This window comes from Lineus longissimus, chromosome 3 (genome assembly GCF_910592395.1).
Source record: "Lineus longissimus chromosome 3, tnLinLong1.2, whole genome shotgun sequence".
Taxonomy (NCBI): Eukaryota; Metazoa; Nemertea; class Pilidiophora; order Heteronemertea; family Lineidae; genus Lineus; species Lineus longissimus.
This window is the reverse complement of record NC_088310.1, coordinates 6,783,742-6,802,667: the sequence shown is the minus strand read 5'-3', so window position 1 is coordinate 6,802,667 and position 18,926 is coordinate 6,783,742. Positions and strand designations below refer to the sequence as shown.

Genomic DNA, 18,926 nt, shown 5'->3' with positions numbered 1-18,926 from the left:
AGTACTGAGCTTGGGCTTACTCTGGAAAGTATTTTGAACCTGTGAGCTTTAAGCTAAATGTGAACCAAACTTGGTGTGACAGAGAGGCATCTCATTGGTTGTAACACGGCACTTGGTTTTCAACATGACACCTCCGGAGGCCGGGTTGAGGCTGTTTTGGCATGTCTCCGTGCTTCCACCCAAGATATTTAGACATTTAACCATGAAAAATGACTCTGTAAAAGTGATTTAGTCAGAGGACTGTTTTATTACATGAAAAACACTCAGAAAATAATAGACAGAAACAGAGACACAGAAAAAGTAACAACAAAAGAACTACAGAATAATCATAGACTATCCCATGCAGAAACACAACTCTGCTCTTACAATGACACATATTTTGAATACTTTTAGATGACTATACAACACTTCAAACCAAGTACAGTAGAACCTCTCTTAGCGGACACCTCTCTATTAAGGACACTAGTCTTGGTCCCAAATTGGTTGTTTCCATTCAATTTGACCTCTCTATTAAGGACAGCACTTGTCAGTCCCAAGGGTGTCCTTAATAGAGAAGTTCTACTGTAGTTTTATTCTCTCATTACGATTGTTAGAAGCAAGAATGAGCATGTAAAGCGCTTTGAGCGGGCGAACAGCCTGGATACTGCGCTATATAAATCCCAACATTATTATTATTATTATTATTATTTACTCTTGATATACGTAAGCGAAAAGTAAACCAAGACATTGCGATAAATAACTAATGACGCGCTATGTCAATCACTCAACTTGCCTGTTTACCCCCTTTTTCTCTACAAAATACTCTTGATTATGAAGAACAGAATTACCAACTTCGTCCTCCAAGGCACCAAATAACAAATTACGATGTGTCGCAGGTTGTGACTCACATAGTTGCTCTCATCAGCTATAGAAAATTTCAATCGCATTATACATAGTTTAATATTTCAATAGTTTAAGTGGTTTGTATCTAATATCACGTGTACACAAAAATCTCATTTTTCACCCAATACTTCAAAATATATATACATATCCCTCGTATATACATATATTCATGATATCACAATGACAGATAGGCCCTACATTAGTGGGAATTACGTTTTTACTTGATTAACTCGACATCTAACTCTACTTGCTTCTCTCCACCTTGTTATATAAATTGGTAACAGACTAGACTGGGAAGTTAAACTGCGATGAACCATAATTCTACAGAAACCTGGATAAGCACGGTCTCTGATGAGCCAATCAGTAGTTTGGGCAATTGCCCAGTAGACTTATGGGGTAACTCGGGTCAAATTTCACCATATAATCTTTTAGCTGTTTTTGACAAATGACTATGTCACTTTCTCATAAATCGGTAAGGTTTTCAAAACGAAATGCACATTTTCTAGAAATTGGTTTAATCCCGCCCGGACGGCTCGCTTCGATGCCGTTGAAATTGCGCTACGCCGACGACGTTTTCGTTGGTGACGTCACAACATGAACATTTTCGCGGTCGCGGTGGTTTACATTCAGCGATTTTATAATAAATCTAATCAAAAATGGAAAATTTGAGCTTTACATTTGTGATCAACAATTAAAAACGGACGTATTTCCGCAAAGTTGTAAATCACATCATAGTATCACTTTAAACCAATCACTCGACGTTCCTCAACTTTTACAACTACAATGTATTACAAATATATACACAAAATCTCCTGCGTTCTATATCTACATTATGCGCAGTCATAAACCATGGAGGTATAAATAAGACATAAACACAACCAAGAAAGACCAATACACATGTGACCCATTATTCTGCCTATCATTAAACCAAGGAGGCTAGGTATTAGGGAATGTAGCAAGGTGTGCAGCGAATAACACCTTCTTGCCAGTGTTTCTACCAGAAATGCAGAAGGGCAAAAAAAATTGCGGACAAAGAATAAACTCCATGTAATAGCTTCAAGTTCCTCCAACATTAACTGTTCCCTTCCAGCTGGTTCATGACGTTAAACATTGCTCCCAAACACCATGCAGTTTCAACGCCCTTGATCTTCTTCTTCATCTGAAAAAAAGAGAAGTCTTCTTAGAATCTAGGAGCATTGGAAGGTTTCAATAAGGTATATTCAGCCGAGAGTATAAACTGGTTTATTGATTCAGGGAGATATCATCTGGGCAATGCAAGCACATCAGGTAACAAAGTCTCTCTCTCCCAGACCAAAGGCAAGGCAAAGGATTACGTATAAAGATCATTGCCACAGGTTTCCGCAGCTATCAAGTTATTCAGAATTATAACCAGTATGCACCAGGAAGGATATCAGGTGACATCTTATTGCTGAAACTGCCTTGAGCATAGATTTGCCGTAACGACAGGAAGGACTGGACATCAGAGATGAAACTTTCTCAAGCACAGATTTGCCCTAACGACAGGAAGGACATCAGAGGCGAAATCTTATTGCTGTGTTTCTCCTTCACAGATCTGCCATTATGGAAGACTTTTTCAAATAGTCTTTAACTCTCCTTTACAGCATAATATAACTTAACTTACACGTATAACAGTATCATCAGCGAAGCCAAACCCATTTTGAAGTAAAGCTGATATATAACAAAGGTCCATACACAGGAATGGTTCCTCTTTTGAGGGCTTGTCACACTCTGAAAATAAACACAACGCATGCTCACATAACATTAGACTGCATAACCATATTACTCGTAGCTTTATTAGTTGAAACTAAAATGCAAGAAAAGTACAATTCTTCTGGGTTTACTTTTATCCCACATGATCAAGGCTCAGTAAAGGGTTACGTTTGCAAAATGCCCATGAAGGGTTGAGTTAGAAGAAGGCGAAGGAATCCACAGAGGTCCCGTACGGTAAGAAACTTCAGAATTTTTATCACTTCACAAACTCACCCACATTCATAGGCCCAATTTACACAGAAGCTAAAGCTTTAGGAATGTAGCAAAGTGGCTACCCAAAGGTTACATGCAATTCTGACTCACCGTTATGAGCGGCCTCCTTAAACTGTTTTACCCTGAGTGAACCACCTGTTAGTTCGTCTGTAAAAATAAACGTGAATGTTACAACTCATGAAAACTCCCCGAATACCAGGAATAGAAAACTGGACAAATTTTGCTGTCAGTGCTCTTCCTGAACCATGGAGACCTCAACATATATGATCACAGATTTAGTTACACTGCCAAAAGTCACAACTAGAATGAAAACATTAACCCCTTGTGAGCTCACCTATCAATTTTGCATCAACCGCTCTGTCGTAGTAATATGAGAATATGTAAAATGGGACTTGATCGACCTCCTTCTCTACCCGCACTGAAGTTCCTACCGCAGCCTTGGCTAGGTTGTAGCAGCTATCAAAGCGGTCCTTATCGGCAATCCACTTTGCGCTGAAATGAAATACAAGAATTCATAATCAACTTAAAAACGCAACATTTCCACACTAAATTTGGCAGCAAATGTGACACTTGGTCAACCCTGAATCTGTCATGAGCAAATACATGTATGGTAACATATCATGATTTACAGAGTATTTTACTACGAATAGATACTATGGTGAAAAGTTTCATTTCTTATGAGCTTGGAAAAAAAAAAAAAAACTTCTCTCCCTTACCGGACGTCATAATTTTCTCCCCCGAACTTCCATTTTCCTTGGTGGTTAGAAGGAAGACACAGACTAGATAGTGACTTATCATCCTTACTACCTCCAAAAATGCCTTTTCTGGCCGACATCAGGCCAAGGCCAAGATAACTGTGAATTGGAAATGAAATTTTTTGAGAATCTTCATTTAATTGGATAATTTGCAGAAAAGGACAGTCAGGTGGGGATAGGAGCCAGACTGTGAATCCAACCCACACCCTCAAGGGGAAAAACAATGATAGTCTACGTCAATCTAGAACAAGGATCTTATCCACCGTGCCACTCTGACAGAAGAGTATGTTTTGTTGGAGGAGGTATTAAAAGACTCATATCTCCTCTCCTCATACCATTTTTAAAACACAGCAAGATTAGCCCAAAGGAATTGCATCGCATTAGGTCAGGTTTCACGTCAACTCACAAACACTTTTCATTTGATCTCTCAAACAGAACTGCAATAAAATCGAACTTACCTATGAGTATATAGTGTTACTTGTTCTTTCTTGTGTTGAAAGTTAACTTTGAAGTCTTCTTGCATGCTACCACGTGTCTCCTAGAAGTAGAAAGCCGGAATGAAAGCAAGAGGAATGGTGAGAAAAACGCTCGACTTTTAACTTTAAATTACTATTAAGTTACCAGAGTCTGATTTGAAGTGCTTCAACTTCAAAATTTACTGTCAATGTACCGTAATCAGTCTTCACATGCTCAGAAACACTCAAAGTGTACCTTCTTCTTCTTCTTTGCATTTGCTAGACAGGAGTAACTCTTGATCTGTTGATATATGGGAACTGTTCTTGTATCCATAAAGCTGGTCATGAAGGCAAGTCCCCTTAGACCAAATGCTGTTCCTTACGGTTACCAATCTGGGACATCTCCCCAGGATGTGCTCCACAGTCATATTCACCATGTCACACGGGCAGATGTCCCTCTCTCCAATTTGGAACTTGGACTGTTTTGATCAGGCTGGTACATTGTCTGAATCTGATCACCTGCTCCCATCTATCAAGTAGCTGCGGACACTATTATTACACACAGGGTCAACTTGAGGAGGGCAAAGCAGTGACCAGACCAATGTTTGAACCAAACAATGCCTGGAAAGCCACTCTCCCCCTCCAAACCATTACTCTACTCAACACGGTGGATAATGATCTCAAAACTAGCAACAAATTTCATCACTTACTGAGACAGTGGGGTAGAAAGTGATTTGTGTTGACCCCCCTCCCAGGTCCATCATTCCATGTGTACTGTCAATATTATTTATTCGCCCTGAAATATCACAAGGCAACTTTTAACATGAGAAAAACACACTCTATAAGATAACTGTTCAGGCATTCAAGACGATGACTGGTATAGTCATTGACACTTTGACCTCAGAAAGGTAAAATATTAACCAGTCTTTTAACTTTTTTTCAAAAGAGCAAATACTGTATATTGTATATTATGATAGGATTATCTGGAAATCAATCTACTGTCAATATTAACATGCCTAAGGCAGCAAACTGGAGGCCTTAGCGGGAATGACATTGTCAATTCCTCATGGGCCACACAATACATGAATGCCACATAACTCTATCAACAAAGACATTGGAGATATCCGACAGAGCATTGAAAAGACATGAGCTGAGCCCGAGACTGCTGAGAGACCAGCAAAGTTGAATTTATTGCAAAACGATACCAGAATGAGAAATACTCACCCAGAAGAAAGTTTAACGTGACCCAACTGAACAGGCCCTCATCAGTGCCATCCATGATGGCCACACCGTCATCGATGAGAGAGAATGGATAGGACTTTATGTATCTAGTGACCTAAAAGGAATAAACAATATAGACATCAGTGAAGAAGCTACTATACATGCTACTATACATGCTATACTATACATGCTTCCCGAAATTGGTGGCTTGCATTGGAACTAACTTTTCCCCCTTGTCCGTCATTAAAGGCATTCAAGTGTGTTGGTCAACCATGACTATCTCCTTTGTCCCTCCACCATATTAAGGCCTAGTTTCCCTTATGACATCACTATTTCGGACACTCAGCGCCCCATTTCTGGAAAGGTGTATAACATCTCATTCGATTCAACGGCATTGCAAGCAAGGTAAAGTGACCTGCCAAAGGCTACTTGTCATATATTGGTGTCAGCAATTAACTGCCTTGCTTTGATTGCCTTGAAAGAAAATGAACTTGGTACAAAAAGGTTTTCCCAGACAATTTAGAGTTGCCCTTACCTCTGTAAGTAAAGCTTCCGACTTCTCCTTCGGTAACAACCGTAGACCGGCAGTTGCCTTTAAAGCGACAGGAGTACTCTTCCATTTCATTTCAGGAATGGTTTTCTTGGCAATTTCCAGCAAAGGCTTCAGACTCTCAGCACCCTGAAAAAAAGTGGAGACATTGTTTTATTCATCAGTAGGCCCTAAAAACAAGCAAAGAAGTTTTTTCTGATCTATGGACTTTTGCATCTAGGCATCCATAACCAATAATTCTGTATCTGAAGAATTTTGTTGAGTTTGACCCACTGGTCCCACATGCACATATATGAATGACTACAGTTCATATCAATGTAGTTGTTCTGTAGAAAAGTTCACTGGATACTGTGGCTCTTGACTGGCAACAGAACCTTTGGTCGCTAGGCAACAGAGAATAACTGTTTTCAGATTTGGTATCAGACAAAAATCAGCTGTTTTAGGTCTTCATTGATTTGCTGCACTCCATTAGCTATTAGCTGAAAGCGACATGAACACACCTTTACTGGATCATCAGCATATGAGGATAATCCAGGCTTGAGTTGTTCAAATACCTCTCCTTCAAGGTCAAGAGACCCCTCTGAAAAGATACACAAAATACATGTAAACAATCAACTACGTACATCGTAATTTCATATTTAACTTCTTCCATGCTAAGTAGGATGAAAACAGAAAAGGTGCATGTGAACTACCAAGAAAAAACCTCACAAGACAGCATTTTTTTGCAGCCAAATAGCCCCACCCCTTGACAAAATCTAAAAAGTAAAATGCGTTGGGGAAAAAAAGAGTGTTTTTTGCCACAACAGAAATTTAGTAGGAATTCACAAAAGATTCCTATGATATTATTATGAATTATTGATAAAAACATCTGGCAATATATTACTACTATCTATATAAGGGTTAAGTAAATGTCGTCCCAATTTTTCGCCGCAACAGAAATTTAGTAGGAATTCACAAAAGATTCCTATGATATTATTATGAATTATTGATAAAAACATCTGGCAATATATTACTACTATCTATATAAGGGTTAAGTAAATGTCGTCCCAATTTTTCGCCGCAACAGAAATTTAGTAGGAATTCACAAAAGATTCCTATGATATTATTATGAATTATTGATAAAAACATCTGGCAATATATTACTACTATCTATATAAGGGTTAAGTAAATGTCGTCCCAATTTTTCGCCGCAACAGAAATTTAGTAGGAATTCACAAAAGATTCCTATGATATTATTATGAATTATTGATAAAAACATCTGGCAATATATTACATAAGGGTTAAGTAAATGTCGTCAAAATTCAGCATATTCATGTTACAACATGTGCAATATTTTTTATAAGTGTGCACACCTGGTCCTTAACCCATTCTACTTATCTCTCCACCTAGGCAGATCTGGAAGACCTTTCTTATGTAGGCCAATTAGATTTGACCTAGAGGAAAAGCTTATACACTGTAAGCGCCAGGTGCCTTGAGTCACAACGACAAAGCAAAATATCTAACTACGTATGCACATATAGTCTGTTTGCAGTTGAACAACTGCAGATATTGAGAACGTAGGGCTTCATGGTGAAACAAGGCTTAGGGCCTATCCAAACGTGTTTTAAAGATTTTGACATTTCAAAAGACTGAAAGGGGGCAAAAGAGAAAAGTGTTGTGAAGAGTTGAATTAACTGAACTACATGCACCTTCTCAAAAACAGGAGCACAAAATGAGATCTAAGGGACCTGGTTAGAGCACTCATTAACTAGTCTTATTTACTGCCTCCTCTCGAACTAAGTTTACACGTGATTCCATCACCACATAGGCCTACAAGGTATACACGCATGAAACCTTACCTTTGTTTCTGAAGAATTTATAGACATGAATCCTGCTGCCTGTGCTTCCAGCATCAAACATGATTCCATACAACTTTGTTGCATTCGCCACGCCCACCGGGGGCACCCCTAAGGATTCAATCAGAATTTCCGGCATCCTTTCGGACAATGCCCTGGGGAGAAACCCATGGGAGAGGCTCCAAAACAGCACAACAAGCACCAGAGCAGACGCCATTGCGACAGACAGAAGTCTGCCTTTCCAACAGTCGAGGTATGGTATCTTGAATTTTATGGTATAGAACATATCTAGGGCAAACCACTCATTCAATCCAGGGCTTGATAAACAGCATTCATGTTGATTGTGTTCAAATGATGTGACCTTCCTGAAATGGATTTAATTAGAGTTCAATTAAAGGGACAACTCCGGCATGGGATTTACCTAGCCAGGTGGATAATGACCCTACCTGCCACTATGTGCCGCCACTTGTAGTATAACACCAAGAATAACACTAATTTCGATCTCTAATAATCATTTTTGCTAGGGTTGTGAGGTCGTTTTGGACAAGGCTTGTGACACTCAGGCAGGCCTATGGATACAGCCAGTCCTAGTGCCTTGTTTATTACAGTTCAATAGTTTTTCAATTATCCTGTTTGGAGATGTCACAGTCCTGCTAGAAGCCATTTTTGTTTGAAAAACGAACATTGATGCGATACCACCTGTTCCACAAGTAAAGAATCGGAGACACCGAGCAATGCCCTTGCAATACGGTACCAATGACAATGACCCATGTACTACAGGACTGCTCTCAGCACAAAGGCCACAGACAAGAAATCTGGCCAAGTGGTGCTAACATACAGGATCAACTGTACGGCGTCTCTGTGGAATTGCGGAGGAAGACCGAGTACATACATCCCACAAACAGGATTGACTGTATGAGGTTAACGCGAAGAAGAAGACGAATATTCAAAGATATTACGTCAGAGGGTCATTTCGTGGTGTCAATATTGATGACCGGATGGATTCTTCCAGCCTTTCTCTTCGATCTGTGTATCTCATGACGTCTACATACATACATGCACATGCAGTATGCACATAAATCATTATGATTATGTAATAACAAGTCAACACTTGTAGAGCTGAAAGGGTGGATGTCATCCTGGGTGCCGACAAATGGTACCCTGGTTCGAGATCGACTGGACAATAAGCACCCTGGGTGCCACTACACTAGACAAACAGCACCCAGCTTCTTTTTGCCTGGCTTACGGATCTTAGGGACGAGGACGTTTCTTACAATCTCGTTTTATCGCCGTGGTACTTGTGGCATTAGCAGTGCGCGAAATAAAAAGCGGAACAGATAAACAGAAAAAAACGCGTTTAGGCCTAAAGGTCTTTGAAAGCACATTTCGGATGATTTATTCAGAAAAGGTATATAGGAGGGATATATCCGAAATGTGCTTTCAAAGACCTATAGGCCTAAACACGTTTTTTTCTGTTTATCTGTTCTTTTTATTTCGACTACTATCGGGAATAAACGTAACAAGACGAATTATTACCCTGCAAGAAGCAAGCAGGGCTAAACTTTAGAATCCCCGATCGGAAATGACGTAGCCTACTAGTTAAGTTTGATCGCATTCAACTATAAATCCATTGAACAGTGGTGCTTGGTTAGTCAACCGATGACCTTTTTTTGGGGTGTGATCGGGATTGTAAACTCGTTCCGCAAGCAGGGGTTCTCCTGCCTCAGATGAGGAAGTCTCTAACTAAGTTCAAGTAACCAAGTAGGTCTAGGCCTCGGCCTAAGTTACTAACTTAGTAAACAACATCGCTCCCCTTTTTCGTGCACAAATGTCAATAAAGCAGTTCGATCACATCTTTTTGAACTTCAACCAGGGAAAAAAATATTAAGAAAAGTATGACTTACGTTTCGTGTGTGTATAATGACAGATAAATTAATTAGAGCCAGCTTTATCGAGTGAAATTGAGAATCTTTACACGTCAACAAATTTGAGCTACCGCCATTTTGATCAGTATCGAAATTATGGTATCACATGACTAGTTTTATCACTTGACACGCAAAGGACTTTTTTGAAAATTTGATAAATATGATTAGGAATGTTTTCAATTAAATTGACAATGTTTTAGATGGAAAACGGTAAATATTTGTTTGTGGTTTCGCTTTTTAAACTTTGTTGTCGTGGCAACAAAAACAATATGGCCGACGAGTGACAAGTTCTGAGTTCTGACCAAAAATTTGATTAATTTCTTCTCATTTTTAACCCCAAGAAACCGTCAAAATGCCGAAGAAAGCCAAAAAGGGCAAGGGAAAGGGGAAAGGAAAAAAAGGAGGGTGTGTAATTCATCTTAATCGCCTTGCAAGTGGTGTTGATAGGCCTATTGCTCAACAAGTGAATAAAATAGATTTCACTCGGTTTCATTTCAATTCAAGCATGTCAAGTTTGGGGATAATCATCATATAGTATAGGCCCAGGGCCAGGGCTACATGTAGGCCTAAGCCTACATTTTACAAAGATTTACAATGACACTGATTAACTGATGACCAGAACCAGAATTAACATCTTGATGACGTAACTAATTAACTCAACTCAAGTCTCAACTGGGGATGTCATGATGATGAAACGGCAACGCGTGCTGTTGCAGAAAAGAAGTGGTGATACAATAATACATGTCATATCGCGCAATGTTAGTAGGCCTACTGTCGTCAGTTGACAGCTTGGCAACCTTGTACTTGTAGTCCCATGGACAACATCCCATTCATTCATACTGAAAAATCCTTCCCCTTGCAGGCGTTCAGACAGCAGTGCCAGCAGTAGTGCTGACTCTGTTCAATACTTTACATCATATTCATACTCCTCGTTTGAGGGATCGTAAGTTAGGCTACATATACAATCTGCTTGTTGTTTCGTGATGTTCCTCAGACTATCAAGGTCAAAACTATTCACAAGGCATGTTCACTATTTTCACTGAGTGAAAATCCATCACTGTATCGCTATCGGCTGATATTCACATCACAGTCAAACTCAGAAAAATATTTCTGAGATACATTGGAACTCTATCTCACTGACACTGTTTACAACTAGATATGCCAGAGGTGAAGTATTCTAAGTACGATCACATTCACATCAATAGCTCAAGTGGTTATTTTGTTCTCACTTTGTTTGTACATTTAGAAACCATCTGTCATGTCTGTTATCAACCAAATTCACCTTATATCTGCGGACAAGAACCTTCTCGTCACCCCACGGTTCCAAAGCTCGAGTTTTGGCGGGAGAGCTTTCAGCTCAGCGGCCGCATTGGCTTGGAACTCTCTCGGCCAAGGCCTACGCCAGGAGGACACTCTGAACAAGTTCAGGAAGGCTCTAAAAACTGAGCTTTTCAGAAAACATTTCTCACGCAACTAATGACTGTCGACTATAGTGGGGAGCGCTTTTGAACATTTTCAAATGGAAACAGCGCTTTATAAATTTAACTTTATTTATTATTATTATTATTGTGCAACTTTTTGGTCCAGTGCTTCTATTTTAATTTCAGGGCTTTTAAAAAGTGTATTTTATCATAATCATGAATCGTATTTTAATAATTTCATTATTTTATCAGTTATCACATTTTTTTAAAGTAGCAGTCCATTTCAAAGTACACAATTTGTACTTACTACATACACGTCATTATTACATCCATTCCATTTCCGCAAGTTGCACACTGAGACCATAATTTGTTTAATGTTTAATTATAGGAAAAAGGGAAAGGGGAAGAAAGAGAAAAAGAAGAATAGCCAAGTTGCTTTAGCTTCAGCTAATGCTAAACTATGGGAAACGAGACTTGATATAACAGAGAAGTCACGTCTGGAATACAAGTAAGTACAGCGGAAACTGTCTGAAAAATAAGTTTGTGACGTTTGATATCACATTATGAATAAAGCAAACAGTCCAACATGGAGTTTGTTGTGCTCATGTATAGGTAACTTATACAGCCTTGTTAGATGGTAGTTTTCATGCTATAAAATTGAGTTTTCTTTGGATTTGCTTGCCATCAAGCTGACAAAAGGTCAGAAACTGTCATCCTACTTTAATTTGAAATAATGCCAGCAATATAATGTTTCAAGGTGCTATTCCTCGTCCAAGAATTCATTAAGACTAGTTTTTATTTATTCTTGCTATTAATACCAATACGAGTAGTATAGTCAGTAGGATCTTTATTAGAGCAATCTTTGTGATAATATACCCCTCTGTATTCATTTGTTTTGCATTTTGACGTGTAATGGTTTGTGCTGTTAATAGTGTTATATTTTAAGTGTTTGTGACGTGAAAATACATGGAAGTGTAAGACATAAAATGATAACTTCTTATTTTTTTTCTCCAGGGACAATGCCAAGAAACTCATGGTCGAAAATGACGCTCTGTCAAATCAGATGCAGCAGACTGAAAAAGATACCATCGACGTTATTACATTCTTACGCAAACAGGACCAAGACAAAGATGACCAGATTGAGAAGTTACACCAGCAAATCAAGGATCTTAAACGGAGCCAAAAGAAAGAAAAACAAGATATTGTAAGTATGCTTTTAATTGAAATATGAAAGAAGAAATTTACTGTTGCCTGGCAAATTTTTAATGATGATAGTCTGACTTGACACTTATATTTTTCTGTAGAACTAGAAACACTGCTGTCCTGACTTCTACTCTTAAAACAGGCTGTCAGTGTCACATCGAGGTTCAGGTTAAACATACCTCTGGAATAATGTGCATGTGTTCCCTGAAAAAAACAGTAGTGTCATCTGTGACCAAGGAATTTTTTGCTTGGATTTTTTTTGAAAAATCTATTTTATGGTTTTTTTGCAGATCAATGACCTGAGTAACCAGATCAACATGCTTGAGGATCAAGTGAAGCTGAAGAGTGATGAAGTTGTATTGATGCAGAGTGAACTGAAACTTGTCAAAGAGTTCAGGAGGAAGAGGGGACAGATGCAGAAGGAACTGGATGAGGTCAGCAAATACAATATTTGTGAGGCCTTCAATTTAAATCTAGTGCATATCACTGACGTTTCTGCTTGGCACCAATTATGGCCCATAGAATTTGTCTTCGTTCAACTGGGATTTGGGAGTTTTTAGTCCATTACAAGTAACTAGATGGTCAGTAATTCAGTTATCTTCAGAGTTAGTTCTAGACTGTGGTGTCAGTGGCGATGCTGTGATTTATAATTGGTGCCAATTACAGCCTGATGATTCTGTTTTCACTTGTCTCAGGGTTCAGGGCTCATGACTCGGTATTGGATCCCTTCGATTCTTGCTTGTTTTTCATAACCTAACACATATTTTTTCACAGATTAAAGAATCGATGCATGTAGCGAACCGTGATCACAAGGGAACGCTCACAAAGATGGAACAGAAATTCTTTGAGGAAAAGGTGAGTTTTTAAGATGAATCAAAATGAAATTGTAATGATAAGAAAATGGGTTGTGTAGTGCAGTTAGAATGGTAACCAAACTCATTTTCGAGAGCGTGCGCACACTTGATTTGAACCTGAGCCTGAGCCTGAGGAGGAAAATACTGTTCTTGTGTATCGGTAGCTTCATGTTTTATCTTTACATTTTCTCTGAATGTATTTCTTTCTCTTGCTCTAGATGAGACTACAACAGGAGGCCAACCAAAAGATTGCCGAGTTAGCAGAAAAAGCTCACACAGAGGCTATTGCGTAAGTCACAATAAGGCACGAAGCAAAAATCATTTTGTTTCATTTTAGACCTAGAAATATGTTTGATATGTATGAGGTGATTTAGCCCTAGAAATGTGAATACGAGTTGATATGTGATGAAAATCAGTTGGAAAATGCATAGATCAATGAAAAAAAATTAAACTGTTTTTGAAGAAAATGATTTCCCCACAAAACTTATCCAGGAAATGAAACCTGTTGGAAACCATTCACTAGTCTACACCAACCAAGTGATCCTTCATCATTTTCTTACAGTAACCTTGATGAGACAACACGATCGGTTTACAAGGAGAATGTGCGTGTTTCCGAAGCTCTCAACTATCACATGCGAGAAGGTGACCAGCTGAAGAAGATCAAGCACACCCTGGATGAGGAGAATGAGACTTTGAAAGGAGACAAGGAGTTGAACGAGATGATGATACAGGAGAAGGTGGTACAGTCCCGCAACCAGAAACATCAAATAAAAGAGGTCAGTATTTCTTAAGTTAGCAGTTTGTAAGTCTTTTTTCATGACTGTGAGCAGCAGTTTTCTGTGAATCTGAGGAGTAGAAACTGATTATCAAAGACAAGTTCAAATGAATGGTCAAATGAAAGGACAGATTTGTTTATTGCCCCTTTTTTGCTATGAAAGTGATTGCTGTTGACCTGGTTGTTTGCCATAAAGACAGCCGCATTTCCTCTGACTGCTGAACGCCACAGAGTCACATCTGCAAGAGGGACGTGACTGCTCGAAAAGTTCTTGTTATACACGTACTGGTAATTAGTTCTGCAAGCATTGGTATTGTATAGTAGCAAGATCGGCCGAATGTGCTGAAGCAGGGTTATATTGACCACTCGTGGTCAACTATCATTTAGATTTCTTCATCTAGAGCAAGCTGTGAAGGTGACACACCGTGATATGTCAGCCTTGATGGTTCTCATTATCATTCTACATTGACTCTTTAAAAGTCAATCAGTCGAGAAATATGCACATCATGTACTGGGTAAACTATTTTTCTTGCCATTCTGTTTCACAGCTTCAAGCAAAGGTTGAAACGTTAGAGACTGCGCTGAGCCACATGGCGAGGGAGTTTGAAGTCGAGAAGGACGAGATAATTCATACAAACAGAATACACAATGAGTCGACGCAGAAAGAACTTGTCAAGCTACAGCGGATGGTGGAATTGAAGAATAGAGAGATGAACAAAGTGAAACGACTGGCCAGGAATATTCTCGACCAGAGGACGGAGATGGAACGGTTTTTCTTGGATTCGTTGGAGCATGTCAAAATGGAAATTGCAGCAAATCAGTGAGTGACGTAACCACCTTTTGACAAACTGCTCTTCAGAATTCAGACCAGTGATCCAGTTGTGTGGACCATTTAGAATTTGCAAGTCTTTTGGACCGGCACAGGCCTTTGAAGTGGCCTATTTTTTGACTTATGACATGTATGACCAGAAATGATGATAATTCTACAATAATCAGTTCTGAGTTAATCAAATGTTGTTGTCCTAAATCTTCAGGGTCATTTTGCAAATTCTAAAAGACTCTCTTTCTTATTTTGGTGAAAATCCGTGCTTGTTTACAGGGCCGTTTTTCCAAGAAACACTACATACAGTACACTATTTTCACTATATATATCTTGCTTTTTTATTAGGACCCAATATAGGAAGGATGCTCAGCTTGCCTACCAACAAAAAATGCTGACGGCACATGTAGGAAAAGGCAACTTCCCCAAGATACGAACATTTAATAAATCCGACACGAGCACTAACAGTGTGTTCAAAGATCTGGAGGCTGCCGAAAGATTGTAAGTATGCCAGTCAACACCTCACAAAATATAACGATACTGAGACTTTTATTAAGTGCTAAATCCAACTGGTTTCAGTTGCTCAATGCACTTTACCTAACTACCCATAGCTGCTGGCTTGTCCATTCATGATCCAAGCTCCACTCTCTGGAAGTACTACAAGTCCTAGTTGCCGCTACAATACAGCGCTCAGGATTACAATTACTTTGATGATTTGCCATCTCTGCCTGCTGGGTACCGATTTACAGATTGGTGGAAAGAAGCAAGTAGGGTCAGGTGTCTTGCACGCGGACTCAAAGACAAAACAGCGGTGATCCTTCTGAGAGTTCTCTTCTTCTCTATACATTAGTCGGATGTTACTGCATCATTAAAAAACCCATGTTATTTGGTTTTAAATGCTTTTAGTGTTTCTACTCGGGACTTGATATTAAAAGCAATAAGCTTGGTGACTTTACAATTGATGGCTTACTATTATTATAGTGTTATTCATTCAATTTATTGCAAATTAGCCAATATGGCGATTGTGGTGGTGAAACTTTAGTTTGGTAAATCTTGTCTTTGAATCATCTGCATCGTAAAATTGTTCCTTGCTAAACATTTAACATCAATCATGTTTGCGTCCCAAAAATAAAATATGGAAAAATAATTTTAAATTCACAATCCCACTCCTTGATTAATTTTTGCAAAAAAGGAAAATGTTGAAGTGAGTATATGCTAACCTTGTCGTAATCCCCATCACCTTGCATGTTTTTATTTTTCTTATTTCTCGGGTCTTTTGTTGATACAGGCTAATAGTAAAAGGCCTTGGTTGCTGGGCGTTTGTAATGGAAAATGCGTTAAGCCTCTTTTTTATCAAAGTGGTCCTTGGTATCGTAACTAAGGACCGTTGTGTTTAAATTTGTTGGCACTATGAGCTCTTTCAGATAGATAACGAAAAAATGTGTAGCTTGTTGTAGCTCCTTTGCCTAATCAAGACCATGGGGTTGACCTCAGCATATAGATCCAAAACCCCCAACTTTCACCTCGGCGTTTGGTCTGCACATCAGGTCTACCCCAGCATTCTTGATTCGACAGCAGGAGTGCCTTAAATAGAAACTGCATGTTGCTGTTGTTAACGAGTCACTGACTGATCCTTTTCTCTTTTTTCCCCAACTTCAAAGTTTCCTGTAATCCTCAGTCCTAAGTATTGTTGTTACATCCAGTGTTCTCCACACCAATAATAATCTGACGAAATTTGTGACCCGCTCTACCAAAACTAGGCGCTTGTCGCATCTGAACTTGACAGGTTGATACGGACTTGTTGTTCATTTCCCTATTGTAGACCTTTGGTGAAATGTAACCAAATCAGTTTGTAATAGATTTCACAAAAGGTCTACAATAGGGAAATGAACAACAGGTCCGTATCAACCTGTCAAGTTCAGATGCAACAAGCGCCTAGTTTTGGTAGAGCGAGTCACATTTGCGCTTTGTGCCTTCCTTATTGGCATAAAAATCATTGATCCCTTGCTCAATCAGAGAGTGCCTCAGTGGGGAGAACACCGGACATCCTGTTATGACTTTCGTTACTTTTAGCTGTTGTGTAATTCGATTGATGCAAATTTGCGCGACTTTCAATATTCTCTCAGAGAACTACCTCATGATTACATGTGATCATTGATATTGATATTTTAACATGAGTTTCTGATGGTGATGATAAAATATATGATTGGAATGGATAATATATATTTTAATCAAACTGTCTCTTAATCCAAGGTTCATGAAGTATCCTAGTCTAATTCAGCGCCAGCGCTTAACCCTCTGATTTCACATTTTCTAACAATGCCATTATTATCATTGTCGCTGATCATATGAGTGATTATGATTAATTATGCGTGGTACCCCAATTATGTGCCCCAAAACGATCACAAAGTGCAGTACAAAAAGTTATGCATTATGGATCAATAGCAGTACATTTGTCAGGTTAAGAAAACTATAACAGAGGAGCTTTGTGATGTAAGCAATTATGTAATATATAGGGCAACCATAACTGACTATAGTTGGTGTGAAATATTGAGGTAGTCAAATCATATTTCAGGGTTTGGTTTAAGGTGTTTTAGAATAGAAATTGACACCTCATTGTAGGTATTGGTTTGGGCCCCAAACACTCCCCAGGGTGGTGCTGTCATATTGTTTCAACCTTGGCTCCTGCCACGGTTTCGGCCAACAATGTAGCCCCACCCTCGCGGTGTTTGGTGAGACAACCAATACCAATGAACAGTGAGGTATCAATGACAGAACTATAAACTTACTAATGCTCGAATGATATACTTTTTTCCTTTCCAGGCTTGACCTCTCTGGCAAGGTGGATGTGGCGGACCTAACCTGGGAACAAAAAGAACGAGTGCTGCGATATCTCTTTGCTAAAATGAACGGTGCCAAAGACACACAAAAATGCCCGGCCCTACCACCCATACAGCAGAAACAGTTACAAGGTATCGACCAAGGAGAAGGGTGAGTGCCAATCAATCAATCAGACAATCAATTAAATAGTTACGCTGTTGATTCCAGCAGTAGGCCCTTTCATTGACACTACATGTGTGTCTTGTTTTATGTAATCTTTCAAACTTTTTCTTGCAGATTATTTGATGACCCGGAGGATGCAACGTTCCTGACGCAAGCTGGAATCGAGGACGACGGTGGAATCCGACCACTATTACCCATGATTCCACACGCAGAGAGCCAATCAGAGCTGACTGTGTCATAGACGAAACTTGAGTGGACAGTTAAACTTATGAATTATGGACAATAAAATCCATTTATTTGACTCTTGAACTTAAAGTTACTGGATAGATTTGGCGTAAGTCATTGGATTCCAAGGTAACGGGATGCTAAAGATATGGAAACTTGTTATTGGAAAAAACTTGTTGTAGTGATGATAAGTCCGATTTCTGGAGAATGGACTAAAAGCTGTATTACCACCCCTCAAAACTGAAAAATCCAAAATTTTTGAGGATGGGTAGATGGTGTCCTCTTATCTATTTTGTCGATAAGGATATGCCAAACAAACAATTTGTTAAGGATATCCTGTCAGAAAATCTTTCGTGTATATTATGTAAATATCATATAAACAGATTCTACTTTATCATGTTCATACAAAGAGTTTCCAATGGCATCACCAGGATTTGGAAAAATAAATCCTCGCAATCTTCTCCAATGTTTCCGGCCATCAGATGTGAATTTTTCTGCAGAGGCTGTTGGCAGTCTTATTCCAGGTGATGCCTTTGGTTACTTTGCCCATCCGTCCATTTGCTTTATTTGTGATTTAATGCTTAAGGGTGTTTTTGCACGAGACTATTTGATATTGGACCCAGGTGCTGAGTGATTTTATTTAGCTGCAAATTAAAATGATAGTTTGAAATGGCAGCTTGCTATTCTTTTTTTGGCTCATTTTATCAAAATTATATAGATGTTTGGATCAAAAGACACCTGCTAAAAAAACAATATTGAAGACAAAAATCGTCTTAGAAAGTTGCTTCCACTGTTGTTTGTGTCATTTCTCCTCTGAAATTCTGTTCTGCACCAATAGGAGATTCTGAAAAAACCCTGTTGTGAATATAGATGAACTCAACTGCTAATAAATTTTACACTCTGTGCAACTTCTTTGTTATGTGAATTCAACTTCAAGACTGGGAAGACGATATCCCTTTTGGAAATGCTGTCACAACCAGTCTCATCCTTGATGCAGG

At 39.0% G+C, this 18,926-nt stretch overlaps 2 protein-coding genes across 2 annotated transcripts; one reads left to right on the top strand and one right to left on the bottom strand.

The window, feature by feature from the left end:
- Positions 1–223: 223 nt before the first annotated feature.
- LOC135485602 (ectonucleoside triphosphate diphosphohydrolase 5-like) lies at positions 224–9,715 on the bottom strand. The gene is made up of 12 exons (XM_064767811.1): positions 9,607–9,715; positions 7,706–8,067; positions 6,368–6,447; positions 5,853–5,996; positions 5,321–5,432; positions 4,807–4,892; positions 4,100–4,179; positions 3,603–3,740; positions 3,221–3,378; positions 2,977–3,033; positions 2,525–2,631; positions 224–2,041 (listed from the first exon to the last, which is right to left on the bottom strand). The coding sequence occupies exons 2-12, from the start codon at positions 7,986–7,988 to the stop codon at positions 1,955–1,957; spliced, it is 1,332 nt and encodes a 443-aa protein (XP_064623881.1). The 5' UTR covers positions 7,989–8,067; positions 9,607–9,715; the 3' UTR covers positions 224–1,954.
- Positions 9,716–9,892: 177 nt separating this feature from the next.
- LOC135485601 (basal body-orientation factor 1-like) lies at positions 9,893–18,827 on the top strand. Its single transcript, XM_064767810.1, has 11 exons — positions 9,893–10,032; positions 11,437–11,556; positions 12,063–12,252; positions 12,542–12,685; positions 13,026–13,106; positions 13,324–13,394; positions 13,668–13,881; positions 14,429–14,700; positions 15,049–15,201; positions 17,524–17,691; positions 17,818–18,827. Exons 1-11 carry the CDS (start codon positions 9,980–9,982, stop codon positions 17,942–17,944), a joined length of 1,593 nt encoding a protein of 530 aa, XP_064623880.1. The 5' UTR covers positions 9,893–9,979; the 3' UTR covers positions 17,945–18,827.
- Positions 18,828–18,926: the final 99 nt, after the last annotated feature.

Coding starts and splice junctions, on each gene's coding strand:
- LOC135485601 (XM_064767810.1), top strand. CDS start 9,980: ATGCCGAAGAAAGCCAAAAAGGGCAAGGGAAAGGGGAAAGGAAAAAAA. Junction 13,107..13,323: donor AGAAATTCTTTGAGGAAAAG/GTGAGTTTTTAA, acceptor CTCTTGCTCTAG/ATGAGACTACAACAGGAGGC. Junction 17,692..17,817: donor GGTATCGACCAAGGAGAAGG/GTGAGTGCCAAT, acceptor TTTTTCTTGCAG/ATTATTTGATGACCCGGAGG.
- LOC135485602 (XM_064767811.1), bottom strand. CDS start 7,988: ATGTTCTATACCATAAAATTCAAGATACCATACCTCGACTGTTGGAAA. Junction 5,433..5,852: donor CGGAAGCTTTACTTACAGAG/GTAAGGGCAACT, acceptor TATTCCTTTTAG/GTCACTAGATACATAAAGTC. Junction 3,034..3,220: donor GGTTGATGCAAAATTGATAG/GTGAGCTCACAA, acceptor TTATTTTTACAG/ACGAACTAACAGGTGGTTCA.